This window comes from Bombus flavifrons, chromosome 6, assembly GCF_040668555.2.
Source record: "Bombus flavifrons isolate JBK064 chromosome 6, iyBomFlav1_principal, whole genome shotgun sequence".
NCBI classification, from domain to species: Eukaryota; Metazoa; Arthropoda; class Insecta; order Hymenoptera; family Apidae; genus Bombus; species Bombus flavifrons.
In genome coordinates this window covers 16,755,004-16,771,042 of record NC_138447.1, presented here as the reverse complement: position 1 = coordinate 16,771,042, position 16,039 = coordinate 16,755,004, and the positions used below count along the sequence as shown (strand labels likewise).

The following is a 16,039-nucleotide window of genomic DNA, read 5'->3' as shown; positions in this document are numbered from 1 at the left end:
CATGAAATTACCTGAAAGTATTTAATAAACCTGAACTCTTTGAACTGAATCGTTTGTATCAAATATCAGATTGGTAGAACACGAGTCAGTTTCGATAAATCACCGGTGAATTATACAAAGCATATTACGTCTATGAACATTTGAAACGACTAAATCGACGAAATAATTCCCAAATTTCAAGATGAACGATTTAAGATTAACAACCGATTCCGTGATCGCGCACATTGGTATCACGTTTTTAAACGCTATATTACATTACGCGCTTTACAGAGCTGTCATTGCCACGATCATGCTGATCAAAGAAACGATACTTTGGCTGTTCCGGAAGGTGATGAAATTTCGTAATACTAGAACCGACGAATCGATTCAGTCCCCATTGCCATGTAACGTTTAGTCGCTGTTTTCTTTTTTTCTTTTTTTTTTTTTCGCAAAGAAATTTCTGCCGAGACAAATTTTCCTTCGAAATCCGTTGATTTCGTTGATAAAAATGAAGATTAACCAGGTATGACGTAATTCAGTATCTTTTACAAAATATTCCCTTTAATTATAAATGTTTCTTTAAAAAGAACGTTAACCTCGACTAATGAAAAATTGTTGTTTCTCTATTTTTTTCTTCTTTCATTTTTGACGAGTTAATCGTATTTTCATACGGCGAAGAAATATCGTACATTTAAACGAATATTCTTTCAACAGAGACCCATGTAAATCCTGATTGTATGCTCTAACTCGCGATTAAATTACCGGTATACACGATGACCACCGCGTTGGAAAATTTTATCACGATCACTCATCGTGATTTTAATTGGCCGTATCCTGTACCTCTTATTACGAAACCGGCACAACCACCGAAGAGTACGGGAATTCGATTATACACCCCCAGAATCGATCCAGAGGATTGTTCGTGCGACGAACATGGCCAACAGAGTAATAAGGATAGGTAAAAGTAAAATGAACACTGTCTCGAAATAAGTAGAACGAAATACAAAGTGATTTGTACAATATGAATATTCTGCACGCTGTATAATCCTTCGTTAAATTAGAAATCGTCGTTATCCGTGGCGAAGGAATGGCAATTTAAAGTAATACTTAAAAAAAAATGCATCCAGATACAAATACCTGGCTGACAAGGAACGACAATTTCTGGACCAACTGAAGAAAGTGAACCGTGAAATGACGAATCTCACGAAGGCTATGCTAGACGCTAACTGCGAGCCGATGGACGAGACGATGAAGAGTATTTATAAAACGGATTACGCGAAGAGAGGTATGGACCGGCATCGAAGGAACGCGATATCGTGCAAATAACTCGTTCGAATGAATTCAGGATTGCCTATCAAAGTGTACAGACAGCTACAGGCTGCGGTCGACTCATCGTACTGTTCACCTTTTCCGGCGGAAGTTACGAAAATAAAGGAGGGTTACAGAGATCCAACGAGATTTCGATACACCGCCATCGAAAGACCGCATATTCAGCCAGCCAAAACGATTAATTTGTTCCAAGGTATGAAATATTTTCGAATGTCCCCGTTTGTTTTAAATCTCCAAACATTGTGGATGAAACGGATATTATTAGAGGAAAAGTGTTATATTTTAATCTAAGAAAAAAATATTTAATATTTCTGCCGTGAATATTAATATTATATTAATATTTCCTGCTCGACGAAAGATTCCTAAATAAAATACAATTTTTACGAAGGAAAGATATTTTGTAGAATGTTATTAGGTTGCTGCTCACGAATGTTTCTATGATAACAGAAGTTAAACGATGAGAATTTAATATTACGAAAATTCATTTGCAGTTCCAGAATCTTTCTCTATGTGGGAGACACCTTTCACCGGTCGTTCGGAATACATGGATACTATCAGCAAGATGGGTCTCAGTAACATAAAAAATCGACAACAATATCTGGAACCGCTACCTTCGTCAAGAAGAAGATTTGGGGACTGTAAATTATAAATTCGAACGATAAAAATTTCTCTCATCGACCAGACACTACCGATTTCTCAAATATTTTATTGTACAAATACTCGATTATATGAAAGCAATTGTTAATTATTCGCTCACATTCTCGTGTTTGTAACGTATAAGAAAAAAAAGATACGAATCCCTTGAATTTCCCAAAAAATTCACCGTTAAAAAAAAAAGACATATGGTTACTAGCATTTATTTATTATTATAACCAATTAAGTTCAAACCGACGGAATCGTATGCGTATAACCTAATTTTTTTGTATCTCGCATTTTTCTTTTTACTTTTTTCTTTTTTCTTTTTTATTTTTTTACCACTTCATAATGACAGATTTATGTGAATTTTTTTCTACGGAATACAGTCGCAACTTTAGGAAGAAAAAGCTACAACCAGCTAAGATGTAAGAAAAAAAGATGTATATTATCGAAATTACAAACAGATGGACAAATTTTATCTAGGAACACGAATTATATATTTTCAGAATATATCACAAAGATTATTTTACGGATCGTATAGAAGAAGGAGAAATCGATCCTCGTATAGCATCGATCCCTACACAATTGGACGAAGCTGCTGAACAATTGGTTCGTAAACATATCCTCGACAGACTGCGATCTGTTCATCAAGTCACCTATAAACATCCTAGTAAGCTAATAACGTATAGAAATGACATAAATAGTTGATTTCTTTAAAAATTGTTACATGATCGAGTATAGAGGCTCCGCGCGATACAAGAGAAGTTGGGGAAGAGATCAAAGAAAAGGATCTGCAAAGTGAATTAGTAGCGTATATTCATGATTTATATTTCAATCCTCGAGATGAAAAAGTTCTTGCACCTCCAGTGACGGCAAAAAGAAGCGAGTACAAAGATTTTTAAATATAACTTCGACTTTAATTACTAAAATGCATCTAAATATATTTAAATGTATATAGTGCTCGGCTATATAAGACCAAAACTATTGCACGGAGATCTTTCGATATACCAAGATACTTTCAGTCGTACAGGTGCGACAATAATTATAGAAGAACACGAGAAGAAAAAGGCAAGAACTTCCAAAAATGCAAAAATACCGAAAGATCTTTGCGCGGACCTTGATTATAAAAAATAAATAATTTAATTTTTCTACCTTTCTTTATATTTATATTAAATTTGTTGTACGTTTACTACATACGCAACGTACACAGTGAAAATAGGCCTCTTACTGCTTTCATAAGTGACACAATTATTTGGAAACTTTTACATTGCACAAATAACTATAGAAAACACTTATCTATCGTTTGGTAATTAAAAGACATGTGAAGTCATCGTTTACGCAATGTTACATATATGTAGGTATAGCATAAAAACTTACAAATGTAAAAAGTAATCGAATTCTTGTACCTCGATTTCTCTTCACTTGTCGAATATGAAACATCACAGAGGAATTTTTACGCAACCGGAACACGCAGACCAAGTATCTATAAATTATATTCTCCGCGAATATATAAATAATATTATCCACAATAATTTTTAAATAAACTAAATGCGATTGTAAAGTCTTCGCTAAAGTCAGAGAAAATATTGCAGTAAAATTGGCAAACATCGTTTCCACGTAACCTCGATAGATGGCGCATCGATTTATCAAGGAGTGACACTCATTTAATGGTATTAAATTTGGTTACATGAATTTCACCAATTATTCAGTACATATATCATATTCACAAATGTTTAGAATGTAATCCAATTTAGAAAATAAGGTTCAATAAAATACTTCTGAAACTTCATTAATACAATAATTGTAAAAAATATTGTTATTAATTACCAATAGCTTATTTTTTACAATTTGAAATATCAAGACGGGCATCTGCACAAGCAAACTAAGTTTCCTTAAGGCATGACGTGATATAGTCGGCTAGTGCACTACGTAGTAGATAATTACAAGAACCGAAAAATGCCGCGAGGTGTTATAATACATTTAATAATAAGCGTCTTTGGTATAATTTTTGCTATATCAGCATTTATTGTACTCTTTGTTGTGTATAGGAATTTCGATGTTGGATTTTGGTCAATCTTATCAGGTTAGCATCACACGTTACATGATGAACGTCTTATTATATAAATTATCTAATTTTGCAACCTTAAATATGGTTTAAAATTAATAGCAAACGATTTAAAAGTTCACCAGACAAATATTTTACAGTAATAACAAACCATATTCTTCGTTTATTACATACAAAATAAAAATTACCTCTTTATTGCTGTGCATATTTATCTTCTAATAGTTATGGTTTTAATTATGGAACTATGGTTTTTCATTCAATAATTAGGCAATATTTTTCGTAATATTTGTAGTAGGAATATTACCTTCTGCTAATTTTTTAATCACACATATCACAAATAGTAGAAATTATTACTTCAGAAATTTCATATTGTTAATAGTACATAAGAGTTATTCGTATGCTAAGAGATATTTTTATATAATAAATTTAACACAAAATTAATATGAATAAAATCTTGCTTTACTTCATGTATCACATAGGTATGTTAGCTGCGGTTTGTTTTCACCTGCATTGGCTTAAAGGAAAAGAAATTTTAGAAAGATGGCATACCAAATCTACATTGAAAAGTTTAAATGTTGTTGGTTTTGTTAGTGCTGTAGCAGGAACAACTGCGCTAATTTGGTATCTCTTCCTCACATTTTATTACAAGATCCGTATGTATATTATTTAATCTCCAATTAAAATACAGTTTTATATATATATATAAAAAATATGGCAAAGTATATGTAAACACGTGCACATATTTCTTATACTTTAGCCATTGTACCCATTGGGGAAAGTACAATGATATCAGCTATTTGGTCTATGATTTGTGGAAAGTGGGGAATTTTCTTGATGTACTATTCTCACAAATATGGATTAATTGTCGCGATAAACTCTCCAGCCATATTAACAGAAGATAACGCTTAAGAATTTTTTTATACAAATGAATATAACAATTTTTATATAGCGTATTTTTATTAAATGTATTTATAAAAAATGTTTTGTTTGCAAATATAAATTTATTTATAATAACATGACATAGAGATAAGTTTTACATTGTATATATTATGTAAATATATTTACTGAAATATAATTTTATGATATAAAACAGATTTCTCAATTTTATGTATAGTATTTTATGCTACTTTCAGGATACTTTATTTAAAAGTTTACAAAAAATTGATCATAAAATAGTTATTTAAGTATCACAGTGTAGTAACATATAGTTTTTTTTTAGACGCATAGTAAAAATATATACATCAAAATTATATAAAAATCATGAAAATCCATAAAAAAAATATTAATTTAATTTTAATGATATACTTCCTTTAATTTGAATAAATGCTTTGTAATCATATTCGTGTACATAAAAAATAATTATGTCGATTAATTTTAAGTTGGTGTTAATTTATACAGAGGATAAGTTAATGTATACAGACTTACAAATGAAGATATCATACCAAGTATACCAATTGTTCCAGGGGTAAATTTGGTAAAACCTAGTGCTGTTAGAGGAATACACAAATCACATCCATTTTTAATTGTATCCATTACAACATCTTTGTGATTTCGTAAATGACAGAGTAATTTATATCGTTTCCATAAATGATGTGAGAACTTCGATGTCCTCATTAATACACTCACTTTTTCATGTTCGAAAATTTGTATGATTTCATAAATATCTCTTATTAGATTCATTATAATACCTATTAACCAATACTTATTAGATATTTTGCTCCATTTTTCAATATTAACCCTATATAATCCCACACGGCCGATCCAAATTATATGATCTGTTAATAAGAATAGAGCATTGGCAATTTTTGATAGTGTCAAGATGGCTCTTATAGTTAGATCTGGATATTTCATCATTTTTAAAGCAGAATATAAACTGTCCAAACATCTCCCTAGACGTAACACTATAAAGAAAATGGGAATAAACTGTTATTATCGATAGTAATTGTATTAAAATTATAAATATTGCTTTAAATACATTTTCTAAAGGAACTAAATGTATATTCTAAGCTTCTTAAGACTTCTGCAGAATGTTGTGTACTACGAATATTCTGACCATAATACCAATAAGCTCTGCTTCCATATTGTAGCAATCTGTAAAAGTATTATTAAAAAGTAATTATACAATGTTAATATTATCTATTTACTTTTAATTGTACTAAATTTGTTAAATAAAATTAGTATATTCTTTTATGTAGAAAATTAATATACAGGTTCTTATGAAATTTTTAATAACATGCATTTTTGAATATATTATGAGAAAAATAGTATTATTAAACATAATGGTAAATAATAAAATTTAGGTTATGTAAAACATACAATTAAATTTATATCAATTCAAAATAATTTAAATCATATAATAAATATATATCAATTAAATCAATTATTCTTAATGCGGTTAAATATGTTTCAGAAGTAAATAAATTATATACCTGATAATTCTGTCTCTGCCTATTGTTTGCTCATTTAGCTTTATTACTATATCCATAATGTTTTCAGGTAATGTAAAGAGCGATATATTTCAAACACAACGATTAATTGCAATAAATTTTTATATAAAACTAATTTATGAGAGTTTCACCATAGTAACGTTTATTTGTAAGCACACATAAACAATTAATATAAACTATCAATATTCATATTGAATAACTTAGTCTAAACGAATTGATACGTAAAATACCGTTTACTAATGATTACGAATGAATCCATATTGACGATTATTTGCAACATAATGACGCTATGCACTTCTTGCTTCAGTCGCAATGTTTATCTCGTAATATACACAAATCATACATAAATTATAGTATTAAATGAGCAACTCTCACTTCGAAAAATTAGGTATATATAATATACTTATTTATACCACTAGCGCCATCGGATATTTAATTTAACTAACCCGCCATTTTCAAACATTTTAAATTTGATGTTCATAAAAGTATAAAATTAACGCTAACATTTAATCCAATCTCATTAACGGAAATCTCATTACTTAAGTAACCACTTTCGTGGAAATAAAGTCTGATGAAAGATGAAATAATTTTATTGTTATCGATGAATGGAGAATAATGTGGAAGTGTATTTATATTATAAAAGTGTGTGTAAAACGAACTGCAATCTTAAATATCACATAAAACGATGAAAAGAGATGAAGACACAATTTATATTACAGTACTTGTACGTTTAAAAAGCTGAAAAGCTAGTTATCCCTAACTATGAATTAATAAATTACAAATTAATTTATTGTAGTTAAAGTCTCACAGAGAATAAAGAGGAAAACACATACAAAATGATGATTATGATTGTTTTTCGTGAAATAGAAATTCACACACATATGCTATACTAACTGACATCGCACGTCCCTTATGTCTGAATCCTGGTGTAAGTAAAAGGACACTCACTGCAACATTTAAGTAAAGCAAAGTTTACATTAACATACATTCATCTTATAAAATACAATATCAAATAAATTAATTAAAAAATTATTACCTGCAATATAAAATAGAAGCAAGTTATTAACTGTGCTTCCAATCCATATACAAAGAACAAGACAAAGTATTATGCCTGGATAATACTGCAGAAGATAAAAAATAGTTTAGAGCAATTTTTCTTGTAAATGCTGTACATACTTAATATTTGTTACATAAATATCTTCTAAAACAAAGATTTCTTTTATCTAGGATAGCTTCTTAACTCACCACATTGGGACGATCATTTCGTGTTTTTAACAACAATTTCCACAAACTTTGTAACTGTAAGATTATTACAGATAAATTTTGACATATCTCATTTAACTTTTTCTCTTTCTGGCCTGTCCATTTGTTGACAGGACTCAGCAATGATAATACAACTGGCACAAGATAATCAATCAAAGCCAATATAAGAAGGGTTATAGATATTATCGTAAGTATAGCAGGTTCCAACATCCATATTAGACTACAAGCAAATTTTTATGAACATTGTAAAATATATATTAACATATAATTATTTACTAATATGTAATATATAAAAATAATCAATGACTGATATAGTAATACATATAGTATAATATACATTAATATTTTATTCTAAAGTCAATGTTAGGAAACAATTAAAATGAGAAATAAGGAAAAAATGCATTTCTTTTATAGTATTAAAAAATAACACATAAAACAAATAACTTATGACAAAAAATATATACGGTTATATGTTTTAAAATTTCCACTTACAAAAATGTTATGGTTGTAATTCCAAATATAAGGCCAGGGTACCAGGACCGTTCCCATAATAGAATGGAATTCAATGGAAGTATTACTTCACGCCAACATTCCATTCTACGTTTTAATTGTTTCATATGCTTTTCCTGCAATGAGATTATGTTGTTTGAGGACAAAAATGAGCGTCACTGACATTGATTTTTCTACCATAGTAAGACTACATGATATAATACAAAAATCCGGCATTGATTAAATATTCAATAAAACGCATTGATCATACGTTAAATATTCAACCTTTAGAAGATGTGAAGTCTTACCCTTTCTATTGCTGCACTATCAGCCATCCTGGCTACTAAATAAAGTATTCAAATTCGCTGTGAAGAAACAGTATAATACGACAAAGACTTGAAACTACGCCGAAGTTATAGTACAATGCAACTACAATTTATTCACATCATCTAGGTTTATATTCCGTTTCATTCAAACATTTCTTTATTCTTTAATTTGATTATCGTGATGTGCCCTCGGTGAAACTCAGAGACGCCGGATGCTTTTTGCTTGAAAACACACGAAATGACGAAGAATCGACTTCTAGTTTCGAGATTATTGTAACTCGCACGCGATTGGCTATCAGTTCAAAATGTTGGTTATTGCAGGCGATACTGTGCTGATGTTGTGACGTTAAAGATTTTCTAACAGTATACTTCAAACAATCGCATCCTAAACGCGTTTAATTGAAACTTTATTCAAAATTTGCTAAATATGGCTGCTGTGAGTTCTGTAAGTACTCAATGATACGTATTAATTTCTGTCTGCGAACTTTAACAGCGGTACTTCTTGTTTATGCCCTGGTTAAGGGGACAGGTTTCTCTGAATATATCTTCGTTCTCAAATAAATAAATCATCTGTCACCGTCTATTATTTCAGATATCAAATGTCGAAAACTTATCTCCACAAATTATTCGACGTGTAGCTAAAGAAATGAGTGAATTAGCTGAACAACCACCCGAGGGTATCCGAGTTGTTTTAAACGAAGAAGATGTTACTGACATTCAAGCTATTATAGAAGGACCCTGTAAGATTAAAGTTCATTTAATTACTCCTCTTGCTAAATTTCAATGAAGTATTATGTACTATATAAAAAATCGCACAGTTATTGAAGTATAACCTATCCAAATGTCAGATTTACATGCACACCTAAATACATTTATGCATGCATACATGCATACATACATACATACATACATACATACATACATACATACATACATATATATATATATATATATATATATATATATATATATATATATATATATAGATATAGATATACATATAAGTTTATTTCTATCAATTATAAGAGAGAATATTATTTGCATAATCAACTTGATAGATCAACAGAAATAATACTAATAAAAACCTATATATTCTATAATATAACTTTTAATATTTACATCTATTTAGATATAATTCAATGTCATTGAAAGTTTTTATTTAACATTACGTATTTCACAAATTTATATACATGTAGGATATTTGTTTCGTTAAAATTTATGGAGGTTTGTGTATATTATAATGTTCATAAGTTAAAAATATAAATTTTCCTAATATTAGCGGGAACGCCATATGCTGGCGGTTTCTTCAGAGTAAAATTAGCTCTTGGCAAAGATTTTCCTCAAGGACCACCAAAGGCATTTTTCCTTACAAAAATTTTTCATCCAAATGTTGCAAAAAATGGAGAAATTTGTGTCAATACCTTAAAAAAGGATTGGAAATCAGATCTCGGAATTAAACATATATTACTAGTAAGCTATTAATTGGTATAACTGATACAAGAGATATTTGATCGATTTATTGAATTAACATATCTATTTTATATTTGCAGACTGTAAAATGTCTCTTAATAGTGCCAAATGCAGAATCTGCTTTAAATGAAGAAGCTGGTAAATTATTATTAGAAAGGTATGACGATTATTCCGAACGAGCAAAAATGATGACAGAAATACATGCACAGGTAAACATGTTGTCATATACATATATTAAAATTGAGTTTCGCATACATAATAATAAATAATGAAAAATACATTTATGCTGTAGGGAGGCGGGAAAGGCAGCAAAGCAGGTCTGGATAGTTGCACATCCTCTGAAGTCGGAGGACCCCTCCCAAAGAAGCATGCAGGAGATAAAAAACTATCAGCAGAAAAGAAAAAGATATTGAAAGACAAGAAGAGGACACTCAAAAGATTATAAAAAAATCAACATAATTTATCTATCTTTTATAATTTAAAACACTGGTGTGGTAACATTGCCTCATATTGTACACAATTATTGCATAGTAAAAATTTATTATCTAAACTCGACTGATCTTATTATTAAGTATTTAGAAAATTAATAATTCTAGAAGCATTAAAAATGACTTCCTAAGATACAAACAAGTACAACTTTGTAGTGATCTACTTTACAATCAGGAGTGGAAAATAATATAGTCCACTCTGTGGTATCTATTAGCGAATATTTTTACATATGTACAAAATGATACCTCATGTGACTATTTAAATTAAATAAAAAGTGTTCTTCAAATAAAAGTTTTGTTTCTACTTTAATATTTGCAATTATGTACTAATTTTGTATATTTTTTAAATGAAATTTATTTCTGCAATACTTAAGAAAATTAAACATAAATCTTTGATTAGGTGAGAAATGAAGATGGTCATTTTCAAGAACATTATTCTTTATTAGGTAATGGCTCATCAGTTTCTTTGCTTCAGTCTTGTAGCACTGCATTGGCATTCATATGCTGCATGAATAAAACCATGTACATTGCCTTACAAGCCCATTACTGCGCAGTAAAATATTTCATTAGTAGATGACTAGACGATAACAGTATGTCACAGCCTTATTCCACTAGAAGCTATTAGCTACATATAGTGGTGCGTACGTTTTATTATTCATGGTAAAAAACAATTCATTAAACATAATTTACAAAGATCTGATGCTACTAAACATAGTGATACACGTATATCAGTATATAAACTATGTTCAAAGATAGGTTTTGAATATTTTGATAGTTAATTATTCATATGAATTAATTAGATTGTGGGCTAGAAGCACTTCTGTACTTAGATAAACAACAACTTGTAAAGATGAATTTTACTGTATTTTTCATCTGATAACCACACACGCACGATAGTACATACAAATCCATACAGTCTTTACATTATAACTTTTTATTATTAATTTTTTTGTTTTTGTTACGATACCATAAAAAAATCTATGAACTCCTACAAATCATTTTTCTTAAGTGTCTGTAAAAATTGTATGCCAATTTTCAAAGAAACTGTCAAAAATAAAAAATACCCACTTAAAAAGAATTTCTTACAACATTTTGCTAATGATATATTTATACTTATTTTTATATATTCTCGTGAAAATTAGAGAAACACATTGTATTGTGTTAAGTCAGATCAGAACAAAATCTTAAGTGTGAAGATTTGTGACGTTGTTACTTTACTTCTTTCACATAAGCTTCCAGTTCTGCATCTAATTCTTCAGCGGTAGGAGTTTTCGTTACTTGCCGACTGCCACCTCTGCCACCACGTCGACCAGTTCCACGACCTTTAAAAAAATAAATATTAATTACTTTACTTTTTGATAACTCACTCACCTCATTTTTAATATACACCAATTACATACCTCTGACGGATCCTGCTCCACGGCTACCCCTAAAGCGGGACTGAGGTCTCTGTGTAAAATTACTGCCGCTAAGTCTCGGTCCTCCTCGGATAGATGTGACTGGTATTTCAGAGGTAGCAACTTGTATGTTCATTTCACGACCTGCCGATGTATACCACATATTGCAATAATAGATGTGAATAGTTGTGCAAATCATAATTCACAATAACTTCTTTGAAATTTGTTTTTCTTTAATGTCATCCCATGTTGGAGTATTTATGGAAGGATAAAAGAGAAAATGCTCAAACTGTATGTTGCTAGGTATAAACTGGAGACCAGATTAATAAGTGATACTGAAACCCTAAATATAGGCGGAATTTTATAATTAAAAAGAGACATTCAAAGCAAAACTTATAGTACAGACACAAATTTAACTACACACCATCTAAGGGTACGCCATTATATTGTTTCATTGCTTTAATAGCATCTGCTCTTCTTTCAAATATAACATCTGCAGACCCTAATGATCGACCTGATCTATCGTAATGTACTGCTGCTGACTTTAAGGGGCCAAATTCACTAAATAATTCCTAGAACAAACAAATACATAGATTATTGCAATTTTATAGTAACTTTTTAAAAATGAAAAAGCTAAATGATTTTTATGAACTTGAGACTGAAAATTTATCTAATTTTTGAATTTGAAGTAATATTGGAGCACTAGAACTACCACACCAGTCAAAATGGCTGGTTTGACAACTTTATTTAAAATTTCTACTTCATGTTATATTTCTTCTCCGCAATGACATAATGCCTTTTACAGGGATAGCTAAAGGAATAATATAATAAACTTTAATTTTGTTTTATTCATTTAAAATAAAAGTAATTTTGTATCGTGGCTATTTATACAAAATTGGAAAAAACGAAAAGGGCCTACTTGAAATGGTCAAATTTTATAATAAAACAAAATTTGGGATAGATATAGCAGACTAAATGGTGAGAAAATATGGTATGAAGTAGGGATCAAGAAGACAGACACTTCAAATATTTTTTAATATTTTAGATTTAGCTGGCATAAATGCCTGAATTTTATATAAGGAAACCACAGGTGAGCAGATGTCCAGAAAAGATTTTATTTTTCAATTAGCAGATGAACTTTCCACTGACAATGAAAAATCATGGATAGAACAAAGAGCATCCAAGATCCAAAGTATGTCAAAGAACTCACCTTATTCACGCAAATGGCGTCAGATAGGATACTGTAATAATAATAAGACCACCACCATTTGCAATCTTTGTAAAAAAATATGTATGCGGAAGGTACACGCGGAAGAACTTTTACGTTTGTAAGAAATATGATGAATGATAAGTTTTGTACTTAATAATTTAAGTTATATTTGTATTTTATTTATTCCATTACGCTTATTATTATATTATTATATTATACTTCTTATATTTACCAATGGAAATTTATTTTAATATTCTTGTTACCAAAGATCTTGGTACTAAATATCCTTCATTATTGTACTTATTGTTATTATATAGTTTTTATCTCAGAACATGGAGTTCCTTTTGCAAGGTAATAATAAATCAATAAATATAAAAATATTCTACTATTACGCATTTTTTAAAGACCGGTCATTTTGCCTGGTTTTGGTAGAGATAACTACATCTCAAATGTCGGTAGTTCCAGTGTGAAATAATAAAAAGTACCTGAATGTCTGAATCGGATACTCCAAAGTCTAGATTTGACACAAGGAGCTTGGTTGTCCCTGCGCTACCTATTGAACTTCGGCCAACCTTTTTTACTCCATCAAACATGTCGTGTTTCCAAGCACTGTTTACATCACCCTATGAATGGAAATTATTTATTACTGTACAAAATTTGTGGTATCTTGCAATATTTAAGGACATAGTATTAGTCACATGTGTATTTTTATAAACTAAAAAAATTACTAAATTATAACAATTACATCTAAAACTAAAAACATTTCATATATATATATTTACTAAACATTTCACATTATTTTATATAATAAGCTATTCCATGCTATTCCATTAGCATTTTGGATATGTAAAAAATACACATGGACGTCCTTAAAATTAACGAACGTCCCACCATAAAAGCGCGGACTTTTATCATTTCCGAAAAATTCTAAGTTGAATACTCCCTTGAAATACGTAAAGTATTCCTTATCTGAACAGTATAAGAATCATAGGAATCACGTTTCTATCTTACACAATTATTTTACCTTAAAATACGATCGTTAATCTATCTCAAGATTAAACTGTTTCATACATAAGCACTTAAGGCGGAAGTAATACGATAGGTTCTCATATACGGTACACGTGACAAAATTAATATAATATAAATAATGACGATAATAATAAAAAGAAGAATAAATAATTTGATTTCTTACCCTTGTGTATGGAAGAGAATTTCTTGTAATGCCACCACGATTGCGTCCCCGCATGACGCCACCACCAACTCTTTGCGTTCTCCGTGCTCCTCTACGTGGTGAATTACCGGCACCTCTTCCACGTCTGCTACTGCCGCCGCGTGGTCTTGTTCCTTTATTTTGCTTGATAATATCGTCGAGACTCATGTCTATTTTATCAACCATCTTCATTTGTGCTGGATTTCGTATAATGACACTGCCACACGAAAATGAATGAAACCAACCTCTTTCGTCTTCGTAATGATGGCGACGAACGAAGACGAAACAATCGCGCACAGAAGCCTGGGTATAAATGAACGTAACTAACAGAACGATTTCTTAGAACCCCTGCGTATTTGATTCGTCGATCAGAGCGCTCTCTATCGGGAAATCAATGAAATAAAATAACGGTTTTAATAAATTCTTTTAATAAATATTGTCTTTTGTTATTAAAGTACAAGTATTTACATTTGTTACTTATACCTAGCATATAAGAGCATTTCTTTCTTAGAAAAGTGAATTTATATTTTAACATTTATATTTTTGTAGTTTATTCCTGTTTTAGACATGCTACATTATAAATAGTATATTTAATTTTTTATTTTTTGAATATCAAAAATATATATAGATACAAATGTATCTCATTTTTCCCTATACATTACTATAATTCATAATGTTCTTCATTTATATCATTTTCCTCATTATCTTCATCATCCTCATTAAGATCTGTAGAATTACATAGCTTTGAAACATTTGTGCATAATTGTTCTTTAATATCATTTTCTTTGCGAATAAATAGTGAAATCATAGAGTCTTCAAATTCTTCCACTATTCCCTCACACTGAAATAAAGCACATCAAAATAATAACTGATAAAATCTATTATGAAGTATAAATAAAAAGAGAAAACTTACATAATATTTTAAACTTTTATTTAAATCGCCATCCTGAATAATATCAACTTTGCTCATTTCAGGATTCATACTACCAGATGGACTCATTAAATTTAAGATTGTTAATTGACCATTTGATTTATATGTTGCTCTTACATAGTCTGACATTTTTTCACAAATATTATCTAGGATGTCAGATATATGTACCTCAGATTGTGCAAGTGGAATCTTTAAATAAAGGTGTTTATGTAAAAATATGTTTTGATTATAATCCAAGAAATATAAAAATTTATTATTACCTTCTTATGAATAGCATTTCCTTGTGCATCTAATCTATAATTCCCTATCTCAATTTCTCTTGAAGGATCAATTTTTGCTAATTCTTTTTCAATTTCTTTTACTGTTGACCTACAAACTACACATTACAAATATTAACTTATTATAATCATTTTTTATATTCAAGGTAAATAGCTATAACTTACTATTAACACTTATTTTACATACCTAAACATTTTAAAAGCTTATTGTCAATTTCCGCAGTTTTGACAAAACCATTTGTGAGAAAGAGGGAAAATGTTACTATTAGAATTTTCATCTATAATGAAAATATGCATTAATAAGTTGAATTATTAAAAATAACATAAAGAAATGGAATTGTAAACATTTAATTTATACTTACATCGTATTTAATCAACATATTTAGTAATATTTATCTATCTTTTAACGCTGAAGAAGACACGTGTATATTACTTATAATTTTATATATACGTACTGATGTATATATGTTAACTATCGTATATATACTTAAATACCCCACAAAACACGAATAAGCTTTCAT

The 16,039-nt window shown here is 29.6% G+C and overlaps 7 protein-coding genes across 7 annotated transcripts; 3 read left to right on the top strand and 4 right to left on the bottom strand.

The window, feature by feature from the left end:
- Nucleotides 1-406: 406 nt before the first annotated feature.
- On the top strand, nucleotides 407-2,192 carry LOC138181111 (uncharacterized). The gene is made up of 5 exons (XM_069115684.1): nucleotides 407-502; nucleotides 694-937; nucleotides 1,107-1,264; nucleotides 1,325-1,501; nucleotides 1,800-2,192. The coding sequence occupies exons 2-5, from the start codon at nucleotides 753-755 to the stop codon at nucleotides 1,955-1,957; spliced, it is 678 nt and encodes a 225-aa protein (XP_068971785.1). The 5' UTR covers nucleotides 407-502; nucleotides 694-752; the 3' UTR covers nucleotides 1,958-2,192.
- A 100-nt stretch (nucleotides 2,193-2,292) lies between these two features.
- LOC138181322 (uncharacterized) lies at nucleotides 2,293-5,103 on the top strand. Its single transcript, XM_069116068.1, has 5 exons — nucleotides 2,293-2,369; nucleotides 2,451-2,614; nucleotides 2,677-2,826; nucleotides 4,489-4,662; nucleotides 4,767-5,103. Exons 1-5 carry the CDS (start codon nucleotides 2,293-2,295, stop codon nucleotides 4,916-4,918), a joined length of 717 nt encoding a protein of 238 aa, XP_068972169.1. The 3' UTR covers nucleotides 4,919-5,103.
- Nucleotides 5,104-5,295: 192 nt separating this feature from the next.
- On the bottom strand, nucleotides 5,296-6,596 carry Pex11ab (peroxisomal biogenesis factor 11ab). Its single transcript, XM_069115683.1, has 3 exons — nucleotides 6,439-6,596; nucleotides 5,985-6,100; nucleotides 5,296-5,910 (listed from the first exon to the last, which is right to left on the bottom strand). The coding sequence occupies exons 1-3, from the start codon at nucleotides 6,492-6,494 to the stop codon at nucleotides 5,384-5,386; spliced, it is 699 nt and encodes a 232-aa protein (XP_068971784.1). The 5' UTR covers nucleotides 6,495-6,596; the 3' UTR covers nucleotides 5,296-5,383.
- Arl6IP1 (ADP-ribosylation factor-like 6 interacting protein 1) lies at nucleotides 6,582-8,803 on the bottom strand. The gene is made up of 5 exons (XM_069115687.1): nucleotides 8,517-8,803; nucleotides 8,212-8,345; nucleotides 7,702-7,939; nucleotides 7,493-7,577; nucleotides 6,582-7,403 (listed from the first exon to the last, which is right to left on the bottom strand). Exons 1-5 carry the CDS (start codon nucleotides 8,541-8,543, stop codon nucleotides 7,300-7,302), a joined length of 588 nt encoding a protein of 195 aa, XP_068971788.1. The 5' UTR covers nucleotides 8,544-8,803; the 3' UTR covers nucleotides 6,582-7,299.
- An 18-nt stretch (nucleotides 8,804-8,821) lies between these two features.
- LOC138181112 (ubiquitin-conjugating enzyme E2 S) lies at nucleotides 8,822-10,554 on the top strand. Its single transcript, XM_069115685.1, has 5 exons — nucleotides 8,822-8,979; nucleotides 9,127-9,274; nucleotides 9,814-10,004; nucleotides 10,085-10,213; nucleotides 10,297-10,554. The coding sequence occupies exons 1-5, from the start codon at nucleotides 8,962-8,964 to the stop codon at nucleotides 10,447-10,449; spliced, it is 639 nt and encodes a 212-aa protein (XP_068971786.1). The 5' UTR covers nucleotides 8,822-8,961; the 3' UTR covers nucleotides 10,450-10,554.
- A 1,028-nt stretch (nucleotides 10,555-11,582) lies between these two features.
- Nucleotides 11,583-14,633, bottom strand: Ref1 (RNA and export factor binding protein 1). The gene is made up of 5 exons (XM_069115682.1): nucleotides 14,292-14,633; nucleotides 13,585-13,722; nucleotides 12,314-12,461; nucleotides 11,893-12,033; nucleotides 11,583-11,814 (listed from the first exon to the last, which is right to left on the bottom strand). The coding sequence occupies exons 1-5, from the start codon at nucleotides 14,499-14,501 to the stop codon at nucleotides 11,702-11,704; spliced, it is 750 nt and encodes a 249-aa protein (XP_068971783.1). The 5' UTR covers nucleotides 14,502-14,633; the 3' UTR covers nucleotides 11,583-11,701.
- Nucleotides 14,634-14,842: 209 nt separating this feature from the next.
- sel (canopy family protein seele) lies at nucleotides 14,843-16,029 on the bottom strand. Its single transcript, XM_069115686.1, has 5 exons — nucleotides 15,881-16,029; nucleotides 15,706-15,796; nucleotides 15,501-15,616; nucleotides 15,223-15,429; nucleotides 14,843-15,150 (listed from the first exon to the last, which is right to left on the bottom strand). Exons 1-5 carry the CDS (start codon nucleotides 15,896-15,898, stop codon nucleotides 14,971-14,973), a joined length of 612 nt encoding a protein of 203 aa, XP_068971787.1. The 5' UTR covers nucleotides 15,899-16,029; the 3' UTR covers nucleotides 14,843-14,970.
- Between the last annotated feature and the right edge of the window lie 10 nt (nucleotides 16,030-16,039).

Coding starts and splice junctions, on each gene's coding strand:
- LOC138181111 (XM_069115684.1), top strand. CDS start 753: ATGACCACCGCGTTGGAAAATTTTATCACGATCACTCATCGTGATTTT. Junction 938..1,106: donor CAACAGAGTAATAAGGATAG/GTAAAAGTAAAA, acceptor AAATGCATCCAG/ATACAAATACCTGGCTGACA. Junction 1,502..1,799: donor AACGATTAATTTGTTCCAAG/GTATGAAATATT, acceptor ATTCATTTGCAG/TTCCAGAATCTTTCTCTATG.
- LOC138181322 (XM_069116068.1), top strand. CDS start 2,293: ATGACAGATTTATGTGAATTTTTTTCTACGGAATACAGTCGCAACTTT. Junction 2,827..4,488: donor TCCAGTGACGGCAAAAAGAA/GCGAGTACAAAG, acceptor TGTATCACATAG/GTATGTTAGCTGCGGTTTGT. Junction 4,663..4,766: donor CACATTTTATTACAAGATCC/GTATGTATATTA, acceptor CTTATACTTTAG/CCATTGTACCCATTGGGGAA.
- Pex11ab (XM_069115683.1), bottom strand. CDS start 6,494: ATGGATATAGTAATAAAGCTAAATGAGCAAACAATAGGCAGAGACAGA. Junction 6,101..6,438: donor GGCAGAGACAGAATTATCAG/GTATATAATTTA, acceptor ATACTTTTACAG/ATTGCTACAATATGGAAGCA. Junction 5,911..5,984: donor ATTTAGTTCCTTTAGAAAAT/GTATTTAAAGCA, acceptor TTTTCTTTATAG/TGTTACGTCTAGGGAGATGT.
- Arl6IP1 (XM_069115687.1), bottom strand. CDS start 8,543: ATGGCTGATAGTGCAGCAATAGAAAGG. Junction 7,940..8,211: donor ATTACAACCATAACATTTTT/GTAAGTGGAAAT, acceptor ATTTGCTTGTAG/TCTAATATGGATGTTGGAAC. Junction 7,404..7,492: donor GCTTCTATTTTATATTGCAG/GTAATAATTTTT, acceptor TAAATGTTGCAG/TGAGTGTCCTTTTACTTACA.
- LOC138181112 (XM_069115685.1), top strand. Junction 9,275..9,813: donor AGCTATTATAGAAGGACCCT/GTAAGATTAAAG, acceptor TCCTAATATTAG/CGGGAACGCCATATGCTGGC. Junction 10,005..10,084: donor GAATTAAACATATATTACTA/GTAAGCTATTAA, acceptor TTATATTTGCAG/ACTGTAAAATGTCTCTTAAT.
- Ref1 (XM_069115682.1), bottom strand. CDS start 14,501: ATGAAGATGGTTGATAAAATAGACATGAGTCTCGACGATATTATCAAG. Junction 13,723..14,291: donor ATTCTCTTCCATACACAAGG/GTAAGAAATCAA, acceptor TTCCATTCATAG/GGTGATGTAAACAGTGCTTG. Junction 12,462..13,584: donor TATCCGATTCAGACATTCAG/GTACTTTTTATT, acceptor TGTTTGTTCTAG/GAATTATTTAGTGAATTTGG.
- sel (XM_069115686.1), bottom strand. Junction 15,617..15,705: donor TAAGCTTTTAAAATGTTTAG/GTATGTAAAATA, acceptor TGTAATGTGTAG/TTTGTAGGTCAACAGTAAAA. Junction 15,430..15,500: donor GAAATGCTATTCATAAGAAG/GTAATAATAAAT, acceptor CTTTATTTAAAG/ATTCCACTTGCACAATCTGA.